At 61.7% G+C, this 23,661-nt stretch overlaps 2 protein-coding genes across 2 annotated transcripts; both read right to left on the bottom strand.

Annotated features, from left to right (window-relative positions):
• Positions 1-867: 867 nt before the first annotated feature.
• LOC308337807 (testis-specific Y-encoded protein 10-like) lies at positions 868-3,234 on the bottom strand. The gene is made up of 6 exons (XM_080796007.1): positions 2,950-3,234; positions 2,442-2,519; positions 2,191-2,302; positions 1,946-2,091; positions 1,767-1,851; positions 868-1,065 (listed from the first exon to the last, which is right to left on the bottom strand). Exons 1-6 carry the CDS (start codon positions 3,070-3,072, stop codon positions 1,043-1,045), a joined length of 567 nt encoding a protein of 188 aa, XP_080652133.1. The 5' UTR covers positions 3,073-3,234; the 3' UTR covers positions 868-1,042.
• A 15,549-nt stretch (positions 3,235-18,783) lies between these two features.
• On the bottom strand, positions 18,784-21,150 carry LOC308337805 (testis-specific Y-encoded protein 10-like). The gene is made up of 6 exons (XM_080796005.1): positions 20,866-21,150; positions 20,358-20,435; positions 20,107-20,218; positions 19,862-20,007; positions 19,683-19,767; positions 18,784-18,981 (listed from the first exon to the last, which is right to left on the bottom strand). Exons 1-6 carry the CDS (start codon positions 20,986-20,988, stop codon positions 18,959-18,961), a joined length of 567 nt encoding a protein of 188 aa, XP_080652131.1. The 5' UTR covers positions 20,989-21,150; the 3' UTR covers positions 18,784-18,958.
• Between the last annotated feature and the right edge of the window lie 2,511 nt (positions 21,151-23,661).

The raw sequence follows: 23,661 nt of genomic DNA, 5'->3' as shown, positions 1-23,661 counted from the left end.
GAGTGAGTGTGTGCGTGTCAGGACATGAGGGTGACTGAATCACTGTGTGTTGGCTGGGGGGTGTTGGCTCTGCTCCTGAGTATGTGTCAGTGTATGTGAGTGGCTAAATATTCTGTGGCTTAGGGCGGTTGGAACCCGATGGTGTTCGTGTGTCTGTGTGCGCGCGCGCGTGCGTGTGTGTGTGTGCGGGCCCGCACGCGCGCGCGCGCGCCTTTCCCTGCAATTTATGCTTCCGCCCAGCTACCTGGGCCAGAACGACAGGGTGATCTTTCCTACCTTCCCTCCTCCCACTTTCCCCTCTCCAACAGTCCCTCCACAGGGCCTGGCCCCCACTCGCTCCCGCTGTATCTGGGGCTGAGAGGATGACTGTGTCAGCAAGGGCCTGGGCCCCTTGTTTAGAAGAAAGGAGAGCCCTGGCACTGGGGTTCAACGGAGTAATGAAACTACAGTCCCACCCGTGCTGTGTCTGAGGTCATCCACCAGGGAGCATCTCTGGGAGACGGTCATCGCCATCCACCAAAAGTTGACACTGGACACGTTTGGCCCTGGCTCGCCCTTCCCTTTCTTTGACCTCTGTTATTTCCCCAGGGAAGGCATGGGCCCTGTTAGCTGGCCTTTCGCTCATCTCCTCTCCCTGCCCACCTCCACCATCCCTAGGGGAAGGACCTCTGCCACGCTGGGATGCAGTCCCAGAGCTCGTGTGACCTGGACCTCTGGGCCAGCATACGGCCCCACCCCTTCCACGGAATAAGGATGCCGGGGCAGAGTAGTAAGCATCGACGGGAATCCCATGAGCTCAGGCTCCCCACCTGCCCCTTTCCATGAAGACGACCGTGTGTGAGCGTACACACAGTAACACACATAAACACGGTTGACGTCGTTTTTCCACATTTCAGTATTTTTACAGGGGGCCTCAATCGGCCCTGTGTTTCTCCCAGGCACCAGACTGGAGGTGTTCCCTGTGGGAGGGACCAGGCTGATCATCCGGCTCCATCTGAAGGTCCTGGACTCTTTCCGGGTCAAGGGCAAGGCTTCTGCGTATTCACCTCAACATGCTCAAGTTCCCTGGGAGAGACGGAGACACAGACACAGACGCACGGGCACACAGTCACCCGGGCACACATGAGGCGGCCGGTGAGTATCCTCTACGGGCCACACGCAGGTTTGCTTGAGGGTTTCAAGGCCCTTTCGGGGAACGGAGGCCATTCTCCCCTGCCCCTCTCCCCGGCCCTTGATGGCGATCCCCCTACATTTCCTCCACCCACATAGCAACGGTATCTGTGCACGCTCTCCAGTGTTCTCTGGCTGATTGCGGTGGGCACAGGAGATTGCCCAGGGAGATGACTGGGAGGACTCTACCGATGAACACACAAAAGTGACGGGGTGACGCATGAGCCTTTACGCCAGGGAACGCAGACATCTGCGCCAAGGCTGGCAAGAGGTGCTTAGGTGGGCTCAAAGCTGAGGCGGTGGCGAGGAGACCTGAGGGCAGGAGTTCACGGCCAGGGAGTGGCACTTCCCGCAAGGCAGCTGCTGAGCCGACTGCTTCTCCGGCTCTGCTCACTGGTGTTGCCTGACCCGCCTGCCTCAAGCTTCCCAGGCAGAACCAGTTTGACACCGCCCTCCCCGACTCACGGTGATGCCCTTTGGACACGGGGTCACCGCCTCTTGAGTGTTCCTCTAAGCCTCCGTTTCTGCATTTGTGGAGCCCAGCTCCCACGGAGCCGCACGGAGCATTTTCAGCACCCACGCCCTGGGCGTCTCACCTGCCCTCCTCTCAGTTCCCTCTGCTGGGGCCTTCTTCCTCACGTAGTACTGCAGGGGATCGGGCCACAGGTCGTCCATGATGATCTGGCAGGGGAAACGGGGCAGGGCTCAGATGCACATCCCAGTCCGCTGGGGAGCACAGGCAGGTTCACGTGCGCGGTTTGTCACAGGGACCCACCTCAGCTATCCTGCTAGGCCCGGCAAAGCTGTGGTCAGAGAACCAGCTGAAGAAGTTAAGGCTGCTCTTGTGGCGTCTGCGGCTACAGGCCTCCTGTTCGTAACAGTGGTGCCACTGGATGGGAGTGGAATGAGACGGCTCGTACCCTGCAGGAGGAAGGGTCCGTGCGAAGGCGCTGGATGATGCATCAGGTTCAACCCTGCCGCCTCCACCTGCTGCCGCCCATGCACGCAGAGGCCCCTTACCAGCAGCCCTGAGGACATACTCCTTCTCAACGACGTCGTTGCGGAAGTAGGAGTTCTCGCGAAAGAAGAGCAGGATCTTGCGGCCATCACGGGGAGACTCGAGTTCCTCCACCTGCCGGGCGGCAAAGTGGGGGAGAGGGTTGAGATCTCTGTCCAGCAGACCCTTCCCCTCCTGGCCTTGGGGAGGAATCGCTTCTGTTACCCCCTCTTCTCCCATCCCCCAGGCCGGGCCTCCATCTCCCGGGCCAGACCTTCAAATCCGTCATGGAGCCAAGTATGCCTTCATCTTGCTCACTGAGCATGGCTGACATCTGCGGGTGGTTCACAAACTGCTTCGGGTCAAGGACTCTCCGAGGGCTGGAGAAGAAAGAGCTACAACAACAGAGCAGGTCTGCACAGCAAGTGCGCCCTGCATCTCCCCTCCTACCACCGGGACCCACTCCACCTCACAGATTGTGTCAAGGGCCCCTGCGCCCCCGCACGGCCTGCTGCATTAGTTAGTTAGGTAATTCCCTGCTGGGCACTAACACAGAAAGCTGGAAATCCTCGGTGACCTCCCTGCCCACCCACGGCCCCCTCCCCGGCACATCGAGGGCAACCTGCGGCCCCACCAGGGACCCCCACCCGGAAGCAGGGATTCGAAACTGTCGTGATCACCGAGGCATGAGCCAGGCCACCACAACGCAGGCCCCCTGCCACAGGAGTCTCCTGCGCTAGCCCGGCCACATCGGGGTCCCTCCGTGAAGGTATCAAGGATACAGCCTTGGCCCAGAAGCCAGGGATGCCCCGGATGAGGGCGCTTCGGTGGTCCAGGTGACGCCGTCGCCTCTGCCAGAACCTGAGCTTGAGCCCAGAGTAGGCCCTGCTGGCGTCTTTGTTCATGGGCTCCAGCTCTGACTGCAGGGCCTCGAGGGCCTGGAGCGGGGACGGGGGCGGACCTGGCCGTGCCTCTGGCCGTTCTTCCCCTTCCTGCTTCTCCTGCAGCTCCTGCGCTTCTCGCTCCTTCTGGCTCTCCTCCCAGGCCTCTTCCCTCCTGTCTTCCTCCTCCTCATCCTCCTCCTCCTGCACCTCTGGTACCTCTGCAACCTCATCCTCAACAGCCTCCTCCTCTTCCTCCTCCTCCTCTTCCTCCTCCTCCTCTTCCTCCTCCTCCTCCTCAGTCTCCTCGCCCTCCTCAGCCTCCCCCTCTTCCTCAGCCTCACTGCCAACCTCCCTAGCCTCGTCGTCCTCGTCCTCGTCCTCCTCCTCAGTCTCCCCGGGGTCCTCCGCCACCTGGACCACCGCAAGCTGCCACACCAACATTACGTCATCCCCCACTAGCACAAGCTCCACCACCAGGATGGCGCCCTCTCTCTCCCAACGGCCCTCCTCGTCCTGCGCTGGCTCTGCCGCCATCCCCACGCCTAGGCCCAGCAGCACCTTCGCCTCTCTTCTGGGGGTGGGGCTCTATGTCCGCGGACAGCCGCGTCCCGATGGACCCCTCCCTCGACGGAGTCGGTCAGGATTGGGGGGCAGTCCCGCGTCCCATGTGGCCCCCAGCTGGGGCAGCTGCGGAGGAACGGAGCAGGAGGGGTGAGCACGCGGCTCCCGCAGGCGGCCCGGCAGTGGAGCTCCGCGGCCCAGCGAAGGGGGGACGTCAGCCGTCTCCTCGCAGAAGCCACCGGAGTCTGGGACGCATGCGCACAAGGGCTTCCGGCCAGGAGGCCACGGGGCCGAGGTGGAGGTGGCACGCGTGGGGCCTCGGCACGAAGGAGGCCTGATCCACGCCCAGGACAATGGCCGGACCCCAGGTGCTGCCAGCGGCAAGGCCGTGGGCGTGGCCGCCACAGGCCCCGCCCCTCACCCCCTGCGGGAGCCGGCCAGGGAGGCAGCCAGTGCGCCTCCTCCAGGGTGGCCTCGGGCTCTACCTAAGGCGCCCCAGGCCCCAGGGCCCACAACCCCCTCCCCTCCATCCCGTGGCCTCCTCCAGCCCGCTCTCCACCCGGTGTTTGTAGCCTGTCAATGCGAAACCGTCCCTTGCCCTTCCCCAACACGATCGTCCAAGACTGAGGACAGCGTATGCACCACCGGGAACCCTGGCCTAGCGTGCGTGGAAACGTCAGCCCAGGCATTGCGGAATAGGGCCATTCCAGGAGACAGAGGTCGGAAGCGGTCTGCCTGTTCGGGGCACGGGGCTAGGGGGCGGGGGTTCGGCCACAGTTTGCCCCCAGGCCACGTCCTTGGCTGCTCAGGAGAAGAGGGACCGAGAGTGCTCAATCCGTCTCTCCGCCTGTCCTTTCCCCATGCTCTGCTCTCCCTCTTCCCCCGACTCGGTGTTTGTCTTCAGGGCGCTGTTTCTCTGCCCACTCTCTGGCCACAGGGTCTCTGGAAGATGAAGGCTTCAGGAAGCAAGATGCAGAAGCCTGTCCGAGCACCTCCTTTCCCATGAAATAAGAGCCCTCTTCTCCTCTGTGACTAGCCACTGGTCACGTGACCAGGGAAAGGGTCCCAAGCTGGGTGCCCCCGACACAAACACACACAGACACACACACACACACACACACACACACTTACCCACAGACACTCAGTGTGTTTGGCATGGAGCACAGAGGGAGGCGTGCCTTTCGTGCAGCCAAGGGCATCCGGCAACGTGAATCCGGATGCCCCTCCCCTGAGACAATGTCTGGGCGAACCCTGTGGATGGGCAGTTGGGCATTCTGTCTGGCGGCCAGGTGACTACAGTGTGCACCCTTTGGGAGGCCGGAGGCAAGAAGCTGGGGCTGGCTCCCAGGTGACACAGCACGTACGCACGTACCTTCACTTCCAGAGACTGAGTGTCTTCCGTTGCATTCGGGCGAAACCACAAATGCCGTGGGGAAGGCGTTCCCAGCTTGTCTGGCCTGCAGAGGAGAACACATCTTCTCTAGCCTTCCCCTGCGGGCCACCAGGTCAGACCGTGAGCAGAACTTGAGGCTGGGCCGTCACGTCCCCAGGGCCGGCCCGTCACGTCCCCAGGGCTGGCCCCCACTCGTGGAGAGAGGATACCCAACGTGTGGCTTTGGGCCAACAAGGTAGGCTTGGGGCAATTTTGGTGTGCAGCCAGTGCAAGCCGGTCTCCCCCAGCATTACAGGAACAGACGGGTTTCTTACACCACACCTCAGTCATCTCAGTCGTCAAAGGGCCACACGTGCCGCGTCCTGTACACGGAGGTGCCTGTCGTGGTTGCTCCGGCGGTTCTTCACCCTCCACGTGTCCCCGGCAGGTCCGTACCGACTCTTGAGGCCACGGCATCTTCTGTGCCCTCGCACAGGTCTTCTTCGGCTCCGTCTCCTGAACCGGCGGTGGATGCGTGGCTCTGCGCCATGGCTCCACTCCATGGGCGGCTGGACTAATGTTATCGCGGGGGTTCGAGCTGCGCAGAGTTCATGCCGGCTGCCTTCTAAGGTGCCAGCGGTGTTCAGTACAGCCGAGTGCTTACACACCCGTGTGTTCAGACCAAGGTTTCTTTGCGTGCCCACAGGTACCCGTGTGGGCAGCTGGCTGTAACACCGTGGGAAAGGGGTACACAGGCGTGGCCTTCCATGTACACACACGTGCATGTGGAAGCGCGTGCACGGACAGACCTATTCCGTTCCCGGCCGGGTCTGCGGTGGGTTTGCAGTGGACCGGATTTCATATGCACCCCCACGGCCTTGGACTGTGGTTTCCACGTGTTCGGCCATCATGTGGATGATCTCCACGTCCACTCGCAATCCAGGGAGACAGACATTCATGCAATGACAGACATCTGGCATTGCCCCTGCTAGGGAAGGAACAGGAGAGGGGCCAAAGGACAAGAGGTAAGCAGCCTGGAACGGAGACCTCACGGGAGGCTGGGTTTCAAGGGCACCTCCCTTGTTTCTTGTCCCCGTCGCCTCGACACACGTACACTGGAAAGCACACACGCATTCTGGGCGCCCCATCCCTTGCCTGCGAGACCACATCCGTGGAAGACCGTTGCCCTGGGTCCTCCAGTCCCGTAGCAAGCGTCCGTCTCCCAGCAGCTCTGGCCATTAAGCCCCTGGAGCGGGCGGTCTTCTTCAGGAGGCGCTCAGCCCTCTTGCGCCACGTACGTGTTTGCCCTGAAGCTGCCCTGAACTCCAGGCAGATGTGCACGAGCCACATCCCCTGGTTTGCACCCTAAGGCCCTGGGAGGAAACCCGAAGTCCTTGTGATGCGCCCAACAGCTTAAGCCATGCGACCTGCGGCAGGGGTCCAATCCTAAACACCTCTTTCCGGGGCAGGCGGGGCATCCCCCAGTCAAGGAAGCGGAGCGCCTGTGTTTATGGGAGACACCTGGGAGGCGCTTTAGCGGCACCGTCCAGCCTTTCCTCTCCCCTGTAGAGCTCGGCAGGCCCTTCCTAAAAGCCCCGAGGAGCGAGCCGCAGAGGGCTCTAGGGAAAGTGGGTGGGGCGAGCGCAGCACGTTCTGGGGTCCTCCACGTCCGGATCCCCGCGGGCAGCCCCGCTGCAACCGTCAGCATGCCTGGGACTTCCCCTCCATCTTGTCGACACGATGAATCCCACGGACTGGCCTGGGGGAGCTGTGAGGCTACTCTCCAGCTTAGGCGACAAGGAGACCAGAAGACGTGACGATGGCCCCAGCAGTCTTCCTTTGGCCCGTTGCTCTCCACCACCCTAGAATTCTCCCTGAGGGGCTGTATCGGACTTGAGATCCCCAACTTGAGATCTGACCAACCGCGGGCAGACTTGCTGACGTTCAGGCCCGAACCGTGAAGCCGGCAGGGTTCCCGAGCCCGAAGGCCAAACCCTCCTCGACCTACACCTAGCTGCCGGGGCCGCCAGGAGGGAACCCAGTTCCCCAAGGCAATGAGGTCAGGACTCCACAAACAGCATGAGATGTCGGCATAGCACCACAGGGGCCGCTGGGAGGCTCTGCCGGGATCCATTCGTGGGCACACGTTGCCAGATCCCAAGCCCAGCTGAGGTGCAGGCGGTGGGGAACGTCGAAGACGGGGTGAGTGCAGGGCGAGCGGACGGGGAGGGGCGAGCCCCGGACTGGTGAGAAGTGGTGCTGGGAAACCCCTGTTGGCTCAGGGAGCAACAAGCTGGGTGCCCCTCGCTGAGGCAGGGAACACGTGCCTGTGGGTTCAGCTCCTCTCCTTTTCGTCCTCCCCGCCTGGTACACAGGAGGTGGACAAGACCGGCCCAAACAGGAGAAGAACAGAGTCCAGGATGGCCTTTCTACTGGGAGGAGAGCTCCCCGCAGGGCTCTTTCCTCTGGAGGAACGTGCTGCTCACGGATTCTTTCTTATTCTTTGCTGCCTTTGGCTAATCAACACAGAGGCGGGTACAAGGTTTGAGCCCCTCTGTAACACACACTGAGACCCCTAGGGTTTTCCCACACCGGCACCATCCGTGCAAGCTGCCTCGATGGGTGGTGTGCTTGACACGTGCCTGCCTTGCCTTGGCCCGTGTGCGTTTTGCGGCGAGAGGGGACAGAGAACCCTGAGTAACCATGGAATGCACACAAGGTCTGTGTGTCAGGAGGGACGTGGCTGCACTCCGCCACTGGCCCCTTTCTCCATAATCAGCAGAGCGGGAAGTGCCATGGGCCCTCTCCTTTCCCGACCAGGGACTCCCAACACACTCATACACACGTGACCCTGTCCAAAGGCTTGGGCACACATCACAGACACACACACTCACACACACACACAGACTCTCGACACCCAGACGTGCATGAGGCCACACAAAATCACACTCACGTGTTCTTCGAAACACAGAGAAACACGTGATGCGTCTGTGCTCGTGCAAACACACGCACATACCCTGCACACCCACACATGATCCCTGAAACCAAGTCATCGAGAGGCACATGCATACCCCCCCACACACACAGACTCACGGCACCCAGGCGTGCATGAGGCCACACGTAACCAGACTCACATTTTCATCTAAACACAGAGTGACATACAAGACACGTGTGTTCGTGCAAACACATGCACATGCTACACGCACCCACACATTATCTCTGATACAAAGGCGTGGAGATGACACATGCGCACAGACACACACACACACACACACACACAGACACATGAAAATGCAAACACACACCCACAAGCTCCATTCACACACACGCACACACACAAACACACACACGCTCAAGGAAACCTACTGAACACACTAAACTCACACTCCTCGGTATGAAATTCAGGCTTGTAACAGCAGCCCTTGCATACAGACACATAGGGGCTTGTAAACACGAACACAGACACACACACACAATGCATACGACTCACAGAAGGTCTCCGGCAAAGGCCTACACATACAGTCCCGGCCCCAAAATACATACACACGTGTGTCGCGGAACCATCATACTCACACACGGAAATGACCACATCAAAAACCCCTGGCACAGAGGCATACACAACTGACGCCAACACATCGGAGCATGCACACTCACACACACACACAGAACACACGCAACCACACACACACTCCCCTGAGGATAGAGAAGCACGTAAGCAAAACCCATGGTCTACGTCATCCTGGAACACACAAGTAGCCCATCAAGTGTGCACACACACACACACACACACACATACACACATACTCTCCTCGAACCCACTGTACACACTGTGTACACACTCGCTCATGTTGATCTGAAGCATGCACACCATCCCTTGCCTGCAGACACATAGGTGCTTGCAAAAACACCCAGAACAGACCCAATTCACACGAGGTGTCCGGCACAGGCATACGCATGTGGCACCACCATAAAAACCATTACACGGGTGTGCCCAAGAACACTAACACACACACCCCAACACATCCACAAACTCCAGCACGCAGGCATACGCTACTCACGACGTTACATCTGAGCACGACACACTCACACATAGCCCTGAGGGTACAGAAGCATGTAAGTAAAACACATGGTCTGTGTCATACAGGAACACACACGTAGCCACTCAAACAGGCACACAAACACACACACACAGGTTCATGCTTCTGCAATCACACAGAGCACACCACACACAGTACACCAACACACACGTGCGCTTGCAAGCACACGTACACACAGACAACCCATACAAGGTCTCCGGCACAGGCGTACGCAGTTGACCTGCTCAAAAAGGAAGTATGCCCGTGATCCCCCGCAATCCAGAAACATCCACAGAATCTGACACGCAGGCATTCTCAAGGGTCCAAAACACACACTCATACGCGCACGCCCTGAGGATTCAGACACATGTGAGAAAACCACACATCCTCCCTGATATAGAAATGCACAGTCAACCGCTACACTCACACGCACGTACGTGCACACGCGCTTAAGCCCACGCAAACCCACATGCACTCCCTGCACAACCTATCTCATGTCACAGAGACATGCACCCTCAGCCCTACAACTGGAAACACAAGTTCACATGGAAACATGTACCCACAACACACACCAAACTCTCCAGCACAACTGTGTACAAAGAAGGCCCCAGAGAAACACACATACACACACACACACACACACACACACACGCAGACGTTGCTTAGTGAAGAGGAGACACACAATGAAAACACATGGTCTACGGCATAAGGGCATTTCCAATTGTCCCCATACACACAAACACACACACTGATTACAGAAGAGGAGACACACAGTGAATACACCTGCTCGATGGCACAGAGGCATTCCCACTTATCCCCTCACACAGAGACATGCCTACACGCGCGCGCACACACACACGCACAGAAAAACACACACACACAGAGTCTCCAGCACCGAGGCTTGCAAGGGTGGCGACACCTACACGCACAGGTACACACCCAAAACCACAATAACCCCTGGGCCTGCAAGTCCCCAAACACACCACAGGAATCTGTGGGCACACAAGGGTATGCACACAAAACACTCCCAGGCAAGGACTACGGCACACAGCCTTGTATGCGTAGCCCTGCAGGGTCACACACCCAGCGGTGCCTGGAAATGCATACGCACCGAATACACACCACTCACCTCACCCAGGCATACAGAATTCTGCGTGCACGCATACACACATGCCTCTGTGCGTAGAAGCACACACCTATGCAAAAAAATGCACGGAACCAGCTCGCAGGCATGACACTCGGCCACGCAAAACCACAGTCCTGCTCACGGGAACACACAACCAAGAAACAGACACCTACACACTCGGCGTCCAGCACACACACGTTCACACTCGCCACACACTCTCGCGTGCGTGCACCTGAAGCCTCCACCCACACATGAGGCAAGCACACGTGGCCACACTCAGAGACACACGTGTGCACACGCCGGCATGCACCTGCAGCACACGTGAACACGCCCACACGGCGCCGGTGTGCATGCAGTCACTCGAGGCCTCGCAACACACTCACCCATGGGTGTGCACACACACAGACGCAAAACATAAACACACCCTGTCTCCGGGATGCAGGCATACACCCTGGTCACCCACGCGCACACACATACGAGACACACAAGCTAAGCGCCCACGCACCCATGACGGCCTGCACACAGGGGAGCAAAAGAGGACATGCAAGTCCACACACACACGTGCAGAATCCTACACACATGGTCCTCAGCTCAGAGGAATGCTCAGGTGGCCAGAGGTGCTTGAAAATGCGCACACACACACACACACACACACACACGGATGCGGACCTGACCACAGCTGCTCCCTCACACACAGCAGACTCACGATGTCACACAGCCTGTGGACCACACTGGCGTACCCTCACATATCCGTGGAACTGTCCCCTGCGGTGGGTGGTGTTACCTGCAGGAGGGTCTGGGGTCCACAGGGACGGTGAGGGACCGCCTCCCCCTTGGTCCTGCCGGGACCCTTGGGTTTGTGCTGGACCTGACCAGAAGCATGCATGGCCTCGCATCTCAGCAACGCAGGGCACACTTCCAGGAGCAGGGGAACTTGGAAAAGCTCTCCAAGCGATGTGAATATGGTGGTGCGAGGAGCCAAGGGGGCACCAGGGCCCCGCTCGGGAGCACCTTGGACCCTCCTGGGCCCCCTGCTCTAAAGAACAAGACTTCACCGGGAGAGCTGCACCTTTTTCCCCTCCTCGGCCAGATCCTGCCTAGGAAGGGTGGGGTTCTCTCCCCAGGCCCAGCCCTGCTGCGCCCGGCCCCCAAGCTCTCCATCACGCCCACCCATGGAATCCAACAGGATGGGGGCTGGAGGATCCCAGCAGGCTGATTTCCTCCTTGCCATTTCCCGTGCCCCCGACAGAAGCCGACACATGGACCCAAAGGGCTCTGTAACTTGTTTATGGCCCTTCCCCCTGTCCCTGCAGCATTGGGCAGGATACTCTCTAGCGCCGCCCCTGCTGATCCTTGTCCCTGTTTCTGTCCCGTGCAGGCAGAGCACCACGGAGACGAGCCCATCCATGTCTCTCAACGGTGGAGGCCTCATCAAATTCGTCTCGGTGGTCAAACTCGGGTGCTCTCTGATGTCCACTTCCACACAGCGGCCATGCCCCGACACATACACACACGCATCACACACACACAGAGACAAACAGGAAAACACACACAAAAATCTTAGCTATTTGTGAAAACACATGCTGCCGGGATCGCCACGTGATGTTGCGAGCCCGCCTCGTCCCCGTGGGATCCCTGTTCCTCCCCAGCGAGGGCGCCACGACCCTCCTGTGGACGGCCTAGGGCCATTTCCCAGGATGTCCGTATGGCTGCGGGAGGCCAGGCGGTGCTCAGGAACGTGGAGGGCAGCCCGGGAGTCGTGGCCCACGACGGGGACGGGACAAGGAGCCCGACTCCCCAAGATAGGCCGGCCATCCCCAACTGAAGGCGTTGGCAGGAGGACCGAGAGAGGGGCCGACAGCCACGGGAGACAGTTCAGGAAAAGGCGGTGGCGAAGCCTTGCTTCGCCCGATTGAGCAGGGATTTGCCGGCACACAGCATGGGGGGCAGGCACCTGCCGGACTAGACACCTCCTCCGCCCTGTGGGTGTGCTCTGAGTGGCCCCAGGCTCACTTCCCACCCTGCCAGCTGCTGCGTGGGCCCAGGCTCCTCTGAGCCTCAGTTTCCCCGCCATGAAACTGACTGTCCCCGGGCACCCTCCCCACACAGTTCAGGACCCAGCCCTCGGGGCTCCTTACCGACAGGTCTTCCTCTCAGCTCACTCCCATGGGCCGCCTTCCGGCCTAGGGTAGTACTGCAAGGGATTGGGCCACAGCTCTTCGATGATGATCTGGGAGGGGAAAAAAGGCCAGGTGAGCGTGGGGCCCCCGGCCCCGGTCCCCAGCAGCCGGGGCCCCAGCATCACCGTTGCGGACGAAGGCCGCAGGGGCCTCACCTCGGCCATCCTGTTGGGCCCCGGGCAGCTGGGGTCACACAACCAGTTGAAGAAGTTCAGGCTGCTGCTGTCTCGCCTGCGGCTGGCACCTCCACGTTCCTCATCCCAGAACCACTGGACTGGGGTGCAACGAGTCGCCCTATATCCTGCAGGACGAGGAAACTTAAGGGAGGCCGTCCATGGCCAGGGCCCCACGCCCGCTCTCGCTCCCAACCTACAACCTCTCCCCCTCCGGTGCCAAATCCCTCCCCCGCCCCCAGGACCCCATACACCTCCCTTCCCGTTCCCGGGGCCCACGTGCCCGGCGGCCCTCCGCCAGCTCCCCTGAAGCTCAGGCCCACTCTTACCGGCGATGCTAAGGTGATACTCCTTAACGATCACGTCGTTCTGGAAGTAGGGGTTGCTCCCAAAGGAAAACATCAGCCTGCAGCGGTACTTGGGATGAACCAGCTCCTCCACCTGGCCCAGCAAAGCGAGAGGACGGGGAGGGGGAAGGGGACTGAGCGCGGCTCTGAGCAACCCTGCCGCAGCCCCTCCAGCTGCAACCCCACTCCCAAGGCACCACCGCCGGCCTCCGTCTCCAGGGCTAACCTCTAAATTGGTCATGTAGCTGAGCAGGTCTGCGTCCTGGTCACCTGTCACGGCTGATATCTGCGGGTGATTCAGGATCTGCCTTGGGTCAAGGAGCCTCGACGGCAAGTGCTCCGGAAAGAGAACCGGGAACCACCCGGGAACCCCCGGCCCTTCCCGACCGAGAGCCAGGGACCGAATGGGGCCTGTGCACAAACAGAAGGCACCGCCACACTCCCAGCCTCCTCAGCGCTTGCCCTTTCGTCACCCATGCTCTGCCCTGGGGTGGCGCTGGGCTGGAGGATCAACAGGGCGAGGCCAAGAGCCTGCCTGCTTTGCCTTCCCAAGTCCGTCTGGCCTGTGCCCGGGGCCGGCTGGGCCAGGAGGCGGTCAGTCACCACGCTGGATGTCTGGATGGGCTCGGTCCCCCGCTCACGGCCGTGTTTGCTTGTGTGCTCCCCTGAAGCCCTGGGCTCTTGAGGGACCTTCTGTGCCCACAAGGGGGCTGCTCCGCTCACTTGCAGCATGGCTGCACAGCCAGGGTGCCAAGCAAGAGCCTGGCAGAGTCAGCAAGAGAGGGAGGAAAGGGGTAGTGTGGGAGGACGGGGCGCGAAGGAGGAGAGAGAGAGAGACAGAGACACCCAAACCCCGAGGAAGAGACTTGCAGAGGGACGGCAGGCGGGGAGAGAGCGAGCCAGGGTGGGGGACGTGGAGACGGAGAGGCAGGGAGGCAGGAAACGTGTCTGTGAGCACCTGGGCCAGGGGCCTCGGCCCGCCTCAGTAGGACCTGCGGAGACAGAGTTTGTAGCACCCCTGCACCGTGTCCAGGGCCCCGGGGGCCGCTGAAGTCGGCCAGCCCGCTGACTGACCCTCAATGAGTGCAAGCGCACAGAACTCTAGGTCTGCCGTGACCTCGCCAAAAAGACAGGTTGGGAAGGACCGGGAAGGAGGCGCGCAGCCTCTCCATCTGCCCCACGCACCCCCCAAATCCTTTCCTTGCAGCATCTGCTCTGAGCCAAGTGGGACCGGGCTTCACTAGGAGTCCAGAGTGTTGACCCGGGTTCCGCGACCGCAGAGGCCTGTTGGGGTGCTGCAGCCCCAAAGCACTGGCCCGGACCTTCTGCTCAGGCAGCAATGCACAGGTCCCAGCCCCTGCCTTTCCCCCCAACGCCCACTCCCTCCCCGCACCCACCTCCTCCGGGACCACCCTCTGCTGGCCCCTGCCCCTCTGCTGTGCAGGAGAAGGCTGGGGCCACTGCTCCCGCCTTGGGCCCACTGCTGCCTGGGCGGCCTACTGCCGCGAGGTGCCCAGCGCTAGAGGCCTGGGGCCCACGGCTGGGGGAGCGAGGCCCATCCCCGCAGCTCTCCTGCCCCTGGCTGAGGCTCTGCACCCTGCTGCCCTGCTCCCACTCTCCTCCACAGGTGCCCAAACCCAGCCAGCAGGCTGAAGGATACGGCGTGTGCCCAGAAGCCAGGGATGCCCTGGATGATGGCCCTTCTTCGAGCCAGGTGACCACTGCGCTTCCGATTCATCCTGCGCTTCAGCCGCAAGTAGGCCCTGGAGGCTTGGGCGTCCACAGAGCGGAGCGCTTCCTGAACCACCTCCAGCGCGGCAAGTGCGGCCCCGGCTGGGTCGGGCCGGGGCACAGGCTCTGCCTGCCACAGCTCCTTCGGCCTCTCGACCTGCTGTGCTTGCGCCGCCTCCTCGTCTTCCGCCGCCAGCACCTCCTCGTCTTCCGCCGCCAGCACCTCCTCGACTTCCGCCGCCAGCACCTCCACGACTTCCACCGTCAGCACCTCCTCGTCTTCCGCCGCCAGCACCTCCTCGACTTCCACCGCCACCACCTCCACCACCGCCGCGATATCCTCCACCACCAGCACCAACTCCGGCCCCGCGCCGGCCTCCTCTGTGCCCCCCTGGGCCTCAGCTTCCCGCACAGCCTCTGCCACCACCCCCGCAGCCTCGAGGGCCAGAAGCGCCCCCGCGTGCCCGCAGGAGCCGGTCTCCCTGAGGGCCCCCGCCTCCTCACCGCCCTCGTCTGCGACCAAGGTGCTCCAGGATTCTGGGGCAGCCCCGCCTTCCCCGGACCTCGACTCACTCTCCATGTGGCCCTGGCCCTGAGCGCCGGCCGCTGGGGACTGAAGGCGACGGAGGCGGCACCGGCAGCTTCAGCTGCAGCGCCCAGGAACGCCGCTGGGCGGCAGCGCCTAGCAGAGTGCGCGGGCCTGGGGCACGCATGCGTACAGGCCCCCGGGGCGGGCGGTGACGGGGCAGACACGGGCGGCGCAGGGGTGTGGGGCGGGGGGAGGCACGCATGCGGCCTGGGCCGGATGGAGCCCCCGAGCCCCGCGCAGGACGCGGCGTGCTCCCGGGTCTAACCCGTGCCAGGGCAGTGGGCGTGGCCACCACCCGCCCTGTGTCTTGGCCGCACCAGAGCCCGCCCGGGAGCCCGCCCGAGCCCCTCCACCGCGGTGGCCTCCGCGCCTCTCAACCCCAAACGTTCTCTTCAGAGACCCCTGTCAGGCCTTTCCCGCAAGTGCCGTGGTATCCCAGCCCCACTCGTCCCTTTCTCGTCCGTCCGTCTGGGGCCCCTCGGCTGGCGCCAGGAATTGAAATCCGGCGGCTGAATGCCGAGTGTGCCCGCCGCGCGAAAGCCTCCCGCGCTCCTTCTTAGGGGACCTGGGGGAGAGCCCGGGGGGCATCAGCTGCTGCCCCACCTGCGCCCCGTCACTGCCACGTGGCTTTCGCCCTGGGCCTGCCCGGTGGTGCACGGCGCCTTGAGCCCGCCGCCAAGGTGCTGCGTGCAGGGGCCATCCGCCTCCCCAGCCCCCCACCCCCCATCCCCCGCCCCAGCTTTCCGGAAGAGAAGGGAACTGCACGCCATGTACTTTCCCTGAAGTTACTCTGCAAAGAGCCGAGGTCCCTGGCCACCGGGGTGCCTACAGAGCTGCTAAGCCGGCCCCGGTGAGGTCCGTGATTGCGACTGGGCAGCATGCGACTGGGCCAGGCTTTCAGTCCAAAGAGAAACTCTGCAAATTCCTCTGCCCAAGCCAGTGGTAAAACTTGCTCCCAAGGTGCTTTCCTCTGAGCGGCCCCTTTCGCTTTGTTTCTGTGTCTCTTTTCCTCGTTGCGTTCTCCTTCTCCACCTGACTTGCATGCAAGGGCTCTTGTGTCTTTCTTCCAGCTCCGCTCCAAGTTCTCCCTTAGACTGCGTCGGTGGCTGAGTGGAGTACCGTGCGGGGAGGGGATGGCCAAGTGAGCATGCACAGCCCAAGTGCCCTTTCTCTGGTACTCCCCACGTCGGTCCTTTGAGACAAGACCACACCTCACAGAGGTCTGCTCCGGGGGGCGGGGGCGGGTGCTGTGGCGGGATAGGATGCTTGCCGCCTGAGGTGTCAGGGAAGGCCTCGTGGGTGATGGCAAGGCCACCAGCGTTGCGGTTGCATCGTGGGAGGGCCTCCATTAGAAGGAGTGGGTCGGTGTGTCCTGGGGGATTTTGACCAGAAAGACGCAGGAGGAACTCCCTTGGCGTTAAGTGCAGGGGCTGTGGTCGCAACAAGTGTCACAAACGCCCCTGCAGGGAGTAAGATGCATGGCTGTCTATGGGGCGAAGAAACAAATGTCTGAGACAGTCCGTGAGACAGCTCAGACTTTGGAATTACTGGTACAATCCAAACTGACCCAGCACTTGCAACCTTGCCCAAACCACTAGAGGAGGCTCCTCTGGTGTTACCGCAGGAACAGGAGCACAGCCTTGGAGAGGGAGAAGGCTGGGGTGGTGACAGGGGGAGGGGGAGGAGGGGGAGACTGGGAGGAGAGGGAGAGAAGCCCAGAAGGAGAAGAAGAGCTGGGGGAGAGAGGGGGAATGGGAGGGAGGGAGAGAAGGGAAGAGAGGGACAGGGGCAGGAGGGAGAGCCGTGCGCAGGGATGGGGAGGGAGAGACAGGCAGGGCGTGGCGAGGAAGAGCGGAGGCGGGGAGGCAAGGACTGGTCTGCCCCCAGCTGAATTCATACTTTGCGAGGCATGTAGACCCAAAGGACACATCGCCTGTGAGGAAGGGGCCACCCACGCGTGGGGAAGCAACAGTTCGGCTGAGCAGAGCTGAATCCAGTGGTGTCAACCAGGGCAGCTGTCATGTTTCCCGAAAACATGAGACAGCAAATGGGGAAGTCACGGAGGAATAGAGGGTGGAAACAGCCAGGGAGTACACAGACACCAAGTACTGTGATTGTGGACTGCCCTGTGTCAGTAACGGGGCTGGTCAGTAACGGGGCTTCACAGCACTGGAGTAAGATGTGGACGACAGCAGAACGGGTAGGTGTTGAAAAGCTGGCCACATCTATGCTCCGTGCAAGAGACTGGCCTCTGAGTCCCAAAGTCACAAAGAATTTGAAAGTGGGAGGAGTGAGGCCAAGACCTCAGAAGATGGACGGTGCCCTACACGGTCAAAGCAGCCTGCGCGCACTTGGCCCTTAACCAGGGGAGCGTGCTCCGTGGGGTGTTGGTGAGGACTAGGGGTGCCCTTTGGTGGCATTTCCCTTTTGGGGTCTAACCGGATAGAGGGCATTGGGCACCTGCCTTCAGACCACGGAGAAGGAGGCAGATCAGCCTCGGGGTCAGCACGGGACAGACAGCACACGGGCGGGTGTCCTGGGTCTCGCATTCAGCAATACTCTGCCCTCTCCTCTGCTGACCATCTGGGGGACCCCAAGCCAACGTCCTAGGGAAGCCGGGAAGTGGGGATCATGGGGCTGCGTGGGGTTGTCAGTATGTGAGCGTGTCTCTGGACATGTGAGTGGGTGAAGGTTGTGTGCCTGGGAGGGTGAGTGAGTGTGTGCGTGTCAGGACATGAGGGTGACTGAATCACTGTGTGTTGGCTGGGGGGTGTTGGCTCTGCTCCTGAGTATGTGTCAGTGTATGTGAGTGGCTAAATATTCTGTGGCTTAGGGCGGTTGGAACCCGATGGTGTTCGTGTGTCTGTGTGCGCGCGCGCGTGCGTGTGTGTGTGTGCGGGCCCGCACGCGCGCGCGCGCGCCTTTCCCTGCAATTTATGCTTCCGCCCAGCTACCTGGGCCAGAACGACAGGGTGATCTTTCCTACCTTCCCTCCTCCCACTTTCCCCTCTCCAACAGTCCCTCCACAGGGCCTGGCCCCCACTCGCTCCCGCTGTATCTGGGGCTGAGAGGATGACTGTGTCAGCAAGGGCCTGGGCCCCTTGTTTAGAAGAAAGGAGAGCCCTGGCACTGGGGTTCAACGGAGTAATGAAACTACAGTCCCACCCGTGCTGTGTCTGAGGTCATCCACCAGGGAGCATCTCTGGGAGACGGTCATCGCCATCCACCAAAAGTTGACACTGGACACGTTTGGCCCTGGCTCGCCCTTCCCTTTCTTTGACCTCTGTTATTTCCCCAGGGAAGGCATGGGCCCTGTTAGCTGGCCTTTCGCTCATCTCCTCTCCCTGCCCACCTCCACCATCCCTAGGGGAAGGACCTCTGCCACGCTGGGATGCAGTCCCAGAGCTCGTGTGACCTGGACCTCTGGGCCAGCATACGGCCCCACCCCTTCCACGGAATAAGGATGCCGGGGCAGAGTAGTAAGCATCGACGGGAATCCCATGAGCTCAGGCTCCCCACCTGCCCCTTTCCATGAAGACGACCGTGTGTGAGCGTACACACAGTAACACACATAAACACGGTTGACGTCGTTTTTCCACATTTCAGTATTTTTACAGGGGGCCTCAATCGGCCCTGTGTTTCTCCCAGGCACCAGACTGGAGGTGTTCCCTGTGGGAGGGACCAGGCTGATCATCCGGCTCCATCTGAAGGTCCTGGACTCTTTCCGGGTCAAGGGCAAGGCTTCTGCGTATTCACCTCAACATGCTCAAGTTCCCTGGGAGAGACGGAGACACAGACACAGACGCACGGGCACACAGTCACCCGGGCACACATGAGGCGGCCGGTGAGTATCCTCTACGGGCCACACGCAGGTTTGCTTGAGGGTTTCAAGGCCCTTTCGGGGAACGGAGGCCATTCTCCCCTGCCCCTCTCCCCGGCCCTTGATGGCGATCCCCCTACATTTCCTCCACCCACATAGCAACGGTATCTGTGCACGCTCTCCAGTGTTCTCTGGCTGATTGCGGTGGGCACAGGAGATTGCCCAGGGAGATGACTGGGAGGACTCTACCGATGAACACACAAAAGTGACGGGGTGACGCATGAGCCTTTACGCCAGGGAACGCAGACATCTGCGCCAAGGCTGGCAAGAGGTGCTTAGGTGGGCTCAAAGCTGAGGCGGTGGCGAGGAGACCTGAGGGCAGGAGTTCACGGCCAGGGAGTGGCACTTCCCGCAAGGCAGCTGCTGAGCCGACTGCTTCTCCGGCTCTGCTCACTGGTGTTGCCTGACCCGCCTGCCTCAAGCTTCCCAGGCAGAACCAGTTTGACACCGCCCTCCCCGACTCACGGTGATGCCCTTTGGACACGGGGTCACCGCCTCTTGAGTGTTCCTCTAAGCCTCCGTTTCTGCATTTGTGGAGCCCAGCTCCCACGGAGCCGCACGGAGCATTTTCAGCACCCACGCCCTGGGCGTCTCACCTGCCCTCCTCTCAGTTCCCTCTGCTGGGGCCTTCTTCCTCACGTAGTACTGCAGGGGATCGGGCCACAGGTCGTCCATGATGATCTGGCAGGGGAAACGGGGCAGGGCTCAGATGCACATCCCAGTCCGCTGGGGAGCACAGGCAGGTTCACGTGCGCGGTTTGTCACAGGGACCCACCTCAGCTATCCTGCTAGGCCCGGCAAAGCTGTGGTCAGAGAACCAGCTGAAGAAGTTAAGGCTGCTCTTGTGGCGTCTGCGGCTACAGGCCTCCTGTTCGTAACAGTGGTGCCACTGGATGGGAGTGGAATGAGACGGCTCGTACCCTGCAGGAGGAAGGGTCCGTGCGAAGGCGCTGGATGATGCATCAGGTTCAACCCTGCCGCCTCCACCTGCTGCCGCCCATGCACGCAGAGGCCCCTTACCAGCAGCCCTGAGGACATACTCCTTCTCAACGACGTCGTTGCGGAAGTAGGAGTTCTCGCGAAAGAAGAGCAGGATCTTGCGGCCATCACGGGGAGACTCGAGTTCCTCCACCTGCCGGGCGGCAAAGTGGGGGAGAGGGTTGAGATCTCTGTCCAGCAGACCCTTCCCCTCCTGGCCTTGGGGAGGAATCGCTTCTGTTACCCCCTCTTCTCCCATCCCCCAGGCCGGGCCTCCATCTCCCGGGCCAGACCTTCAAATCCGTCATGGAGCCAAGTATGCCTTCATCTTGCTCACTGAGCATGGCTGACATCTGCGGGTGGTTCACAAACTGCTTCGGGTCAAGGACTCTCCGAGGGCTGGAGAAGAAAGAGCTACAACAACAGAGCAGGTCTGCACAGCAAGTGCGCCCTGCATCTCCCCTCCTACCACCGGGACCCACTCCACCTCACAGATTGTGTCAAGGGCCCCTGCGCCCCCGCACGGCCTGCTGCATTAGTTAGTTAGGTAATTCCCTGCTGGGCACTAACACAGAAAGCTGGAAATCCTCGGTGACCTCCCTGCCCACCCACGGCCCCCTCCCCGGCACATCGAGGGCAACCTGCGGCCCCACCAGGGACCCCCACCCGGAAGCAGGGATTCGAAACTGTCGTGATCACCGAGGCATGAGCCAGGCCACCACAACGCAGGCCCCCTGCCACAGGAGTCTCCTGCGCTAGCCCGGCCACATCGGGGTCCCTCCGTGAAGGTATCAAGGATACAGCCTTGGCCCAGAAGCCAGGGATGCCCCGGATGAGGGCGCTTCGGTGGTCCAGGTGACGCCGTCGCCTCTGCCAGAACCTGAGCTTGAGCCCAGAGTAGGCCCTGCTGGCGTCTTTGTTCATGGGCTCCAGCTCTGACTGCAGGGCCTCGAGGGCCTGGAGCGGGGACGGGGGCGGACCTGGCCGTGCCTCTGGCCGTTCTTCCCCTTCCTGCTTCTCCTGCAGCTCCTGCGCTTCTCGCTCCTTCTGGCTCTCCTCCCAGGCCTCTTCCCTCCTGTCTTCCTCCTCCTCATCCTCCTCCTCCTGCACCTCTGGTACCTCTGCAACCTCATCCTCAACAGCCTCCTCCTCTTCCTCCTCCTCCTCTTCCTCCTCCTCCTCTTCCTCCTCCTCCTCCTCAGTCTCCTCGCCCTCCTCAGCCTCCCCCTCTTCCTCAGCCTCACTGCCAACCTCCCTAGCCTCGTCGTCCTCGTCCTCGTCCTCCTCCTCAGTCTCCCCGGGGTCCTCCGCCACCTGGACCACCGCAAGCTGCCACACCAACATTACGTCATCCCCCACTAGCACAAGCTCCACCACCAGGATGGCGCCCTCTCTCTCCCAACGGCCCTCCTCGTCCTGCGCTGGCTCTGCCGCCATCCCCACGCCTAGGCCCAGCAGCACCTTCGCCTCTCTTCTGGGGGTGGGGCTCTATGTCCGCGGACAGCCGCGTCCCGATGGACCCCTCCCTCGACGGAGTCGGTCAGGATTGGGGGGCAGTCCCGCGTCCCATGTGGCCCCCAGCTGGGGCAGCTGCGGAGGAACGGAGCAGGAGGGGTGAGCACGCGGCTCCCGCAGGCGGCCCGGCAGTGGAGCTCCGCGGCCCAGCGAAGGGGGGACGTCAGCCGTCTCCTCGCAGAAGCCACCGGAGTCTGGGACGCATGCGCACAAGGGCTTCCGGCCAGGAGGCCACGGGGCCGAGGTGGAGGTGGCACGCGTGGGGCCTCGGCACGAAGGAGGCCTGATCCACGCCCAGGACAATGGCCGGACCCCAGGTGCTGCCAGCGGCAAGGCCGTGGGCGTGGCCGCCACAGGCCCCGCCCCTCACCCCCTGCGGGAGCCGGCCAGGGAGGCAGCCAGTGCGCCTCCTCCAGGGTGGCCTCGGGCTCTACCTAAGGCGCCCCAGGCCCCAGGGCCCACAACCCCCTCCCCTCCATCCCGTGGCCTCCTCCAGCCCGCTCTCCACCCGGTGTTTGTAGCCTGTCAATGCGAAACCGTCCCTTGCCCTTCCCCAACACGATCGTCCAAGACTGAGGACAGCGTATGCACCACCGGGAACCCTGGCCTAGCGTGCGTGGAAACGTCAGCCCAGGCATTGCGGAATAGGGCCATTCCAGGAGACAGAGGTCGGAAGCGGTCTGCCTGTTCGGGGCACGGGGCTAGGGGGCGGGGGTTCGGCCACAGTTTGCCCCCAGGCCACGTCCTTGGCTGCTCAGGAGAAGAGGGACCGAGAGTGCTCAATCCGTCTCTCCGCCTGTCCTTTCCCCATGCTCTGCTCTCCCTCTTCCCCCGACTCGGTGTTTGTCTTCAGGGCGCTGTTTCTCTGCCCACTCTCTGGCCACAGGGTCTCTGGAAGATGAAGGCTTCAGGAAGCAAGATGCAGAAGCCTGTCCGAGCACCTCCTTTCCCATGAAATAAGAGCCCTCTTCTCCTCTGTGACTAGCCACTGGTCACGTGACCAGGGAAAGGGTCCCAAGCTGGGTGCCCCCGACACAAACACACACAGACACACACACACACACACACACACACACTTACCCACAGACACTCAGTGTGTTTGGCATGGAGCACAGAGGGAGGCGTGCCTTTCGTGCAGCCAAGGGCATCCGGCAACGTGAATCCGGATGCCCCTCCCCTGAGACAATGTCTGGGCGAACCCTGTGGATGGGCAGTTGGGCATTCTGTCTGGCGGCCAGGTGACTACAGTGTGCACCCTTTGGGAGGCCGGAGGCAAGAAGCTGGGGCTGGCTCCCAGGTGACACAGCACGTACGCACGTACCTTCACTTCCAGAGACTGAGTGTCTTCCGTTGCATTCGGGCGAAACCACAAATGCCGTGGGGAAGGCGTTCCCAGCTTGTCTGGCCTGCAGAGGAGAACACATCTTCTCTAGCCTTCCCCTGCGGGCCACCAGGTCAGACCGTGAGCAGAACTTGAGGCTGGGCCGTCACGTCCCCAGGGCCGGCCCGTCACGTCCCCAGGGCTGGCCCCCACTCGTGGAGAGAGGATACCCAACGTGTGGCTTTGGGCCAACAAGGTAGGCTTGGGGCAATTTTGGTGTGCAGCCAGTGCAAGCCGGTCTCCCCCAGCATTACAGGAACAGACGGGTTTCTTACACCACACCTCAGTCATCTCAGTCGTCAAAGGGCCACACGTGCCGCGTCCTGTACACGGAGGTGCCTGTCGTGGTTGCTCCGGCGGTTCTTCACCCTCCACGTGTCCCCGGCAGGTCCGTACCGACTCTTGAGGCCACGGCATCTTCTGTGCCCTCGCACAGGTCTTCTTCGGCTCCGTCTCCTGAACCGGCGGTGGATGCGTGGCTCTGCGCCATGGCTCCACTCCATGGGCGGCTGGACTAATGTTATCGCGGGGGTTCGAGCTGCGCAGAGTTCATGCCGGCTGCCTTCTAAGGTGCCAGCGGTGTTCAGTACAGCCGAGTGCTTACACACCCGTGTGTTCAGACCAAGGTTTCTTTGCGTGCCCACAGGTACCCGTGTGGGCAGCTGGCTGTAACACCGTGGGAAAGGGGTACACAGGCGTGG

Source organism: Martes martes (genome assembly GCF_963455335.1).
Source record: "Martes martes genome assembly, chromosome: Y".
NCBI lineage: Eukaryota > Metazoa > Chordata > Mammalia > Carnivora > Mustelidae > Martes > Martes martes.
Note: the sequence above shows the minus strand (reverse complement) of the source record. Positions and strands in the feature narration are given on the sequence as shown.

What these genes read in the sequence shown, in the direction of transcription:
- LOC308337807 (XM_080796007.1), bottom strand. Translation starts at nt 3,072, where the DNA reads ATGAACAAAGACGCCAGCAGGGCCTACTCTGGGCTCAAGCTCAGGTTC. An exon ending in CTGGCTTCTGGGCCAAGGCT is followed by an intron (nt 2,520 to 2,949) that starts GTATCCTTGATA and finishes GACCCGAAGCAG; the next exon opens with TTTGTGAACCACCCGCAGAT. An exon ending in GGCCTAGCAGGATAGCTGAG is followed by an intron (nt 1,852 to 1,945) that starts GTGGGTCCCTGT and finishes TTCCCCTGCCAG; the next exon opens with ATCATCATGGACGACCTGTG.
- LOC308337805 (XM_080796005.1), bottom strand. Translation starts at nt 20,988, where the DNA reads ATGAACAAAGACGCCAGCAGGGCCTACTCTGGGCTCAAGCTCAGGTTC. An exon ending in GCTCCATGACGGATTTGAAG is followed by an intron (nt 20,219 to 20,357) that starts GTCTGGCCCGGG and finishes GCCGCCCGGCAG; the next exon opens with GTGGAGGAACTCGAGTCTCC. An exon ending in GTATGTCCTCAGGGCTGCTG is followed by an intron (nt 20,008 to 20,106) that starts GTAAGGGGCCTC and finishes TTCCTCCTGCAG; the next exon opens with GGTACGAGCCGTCTCATTCC.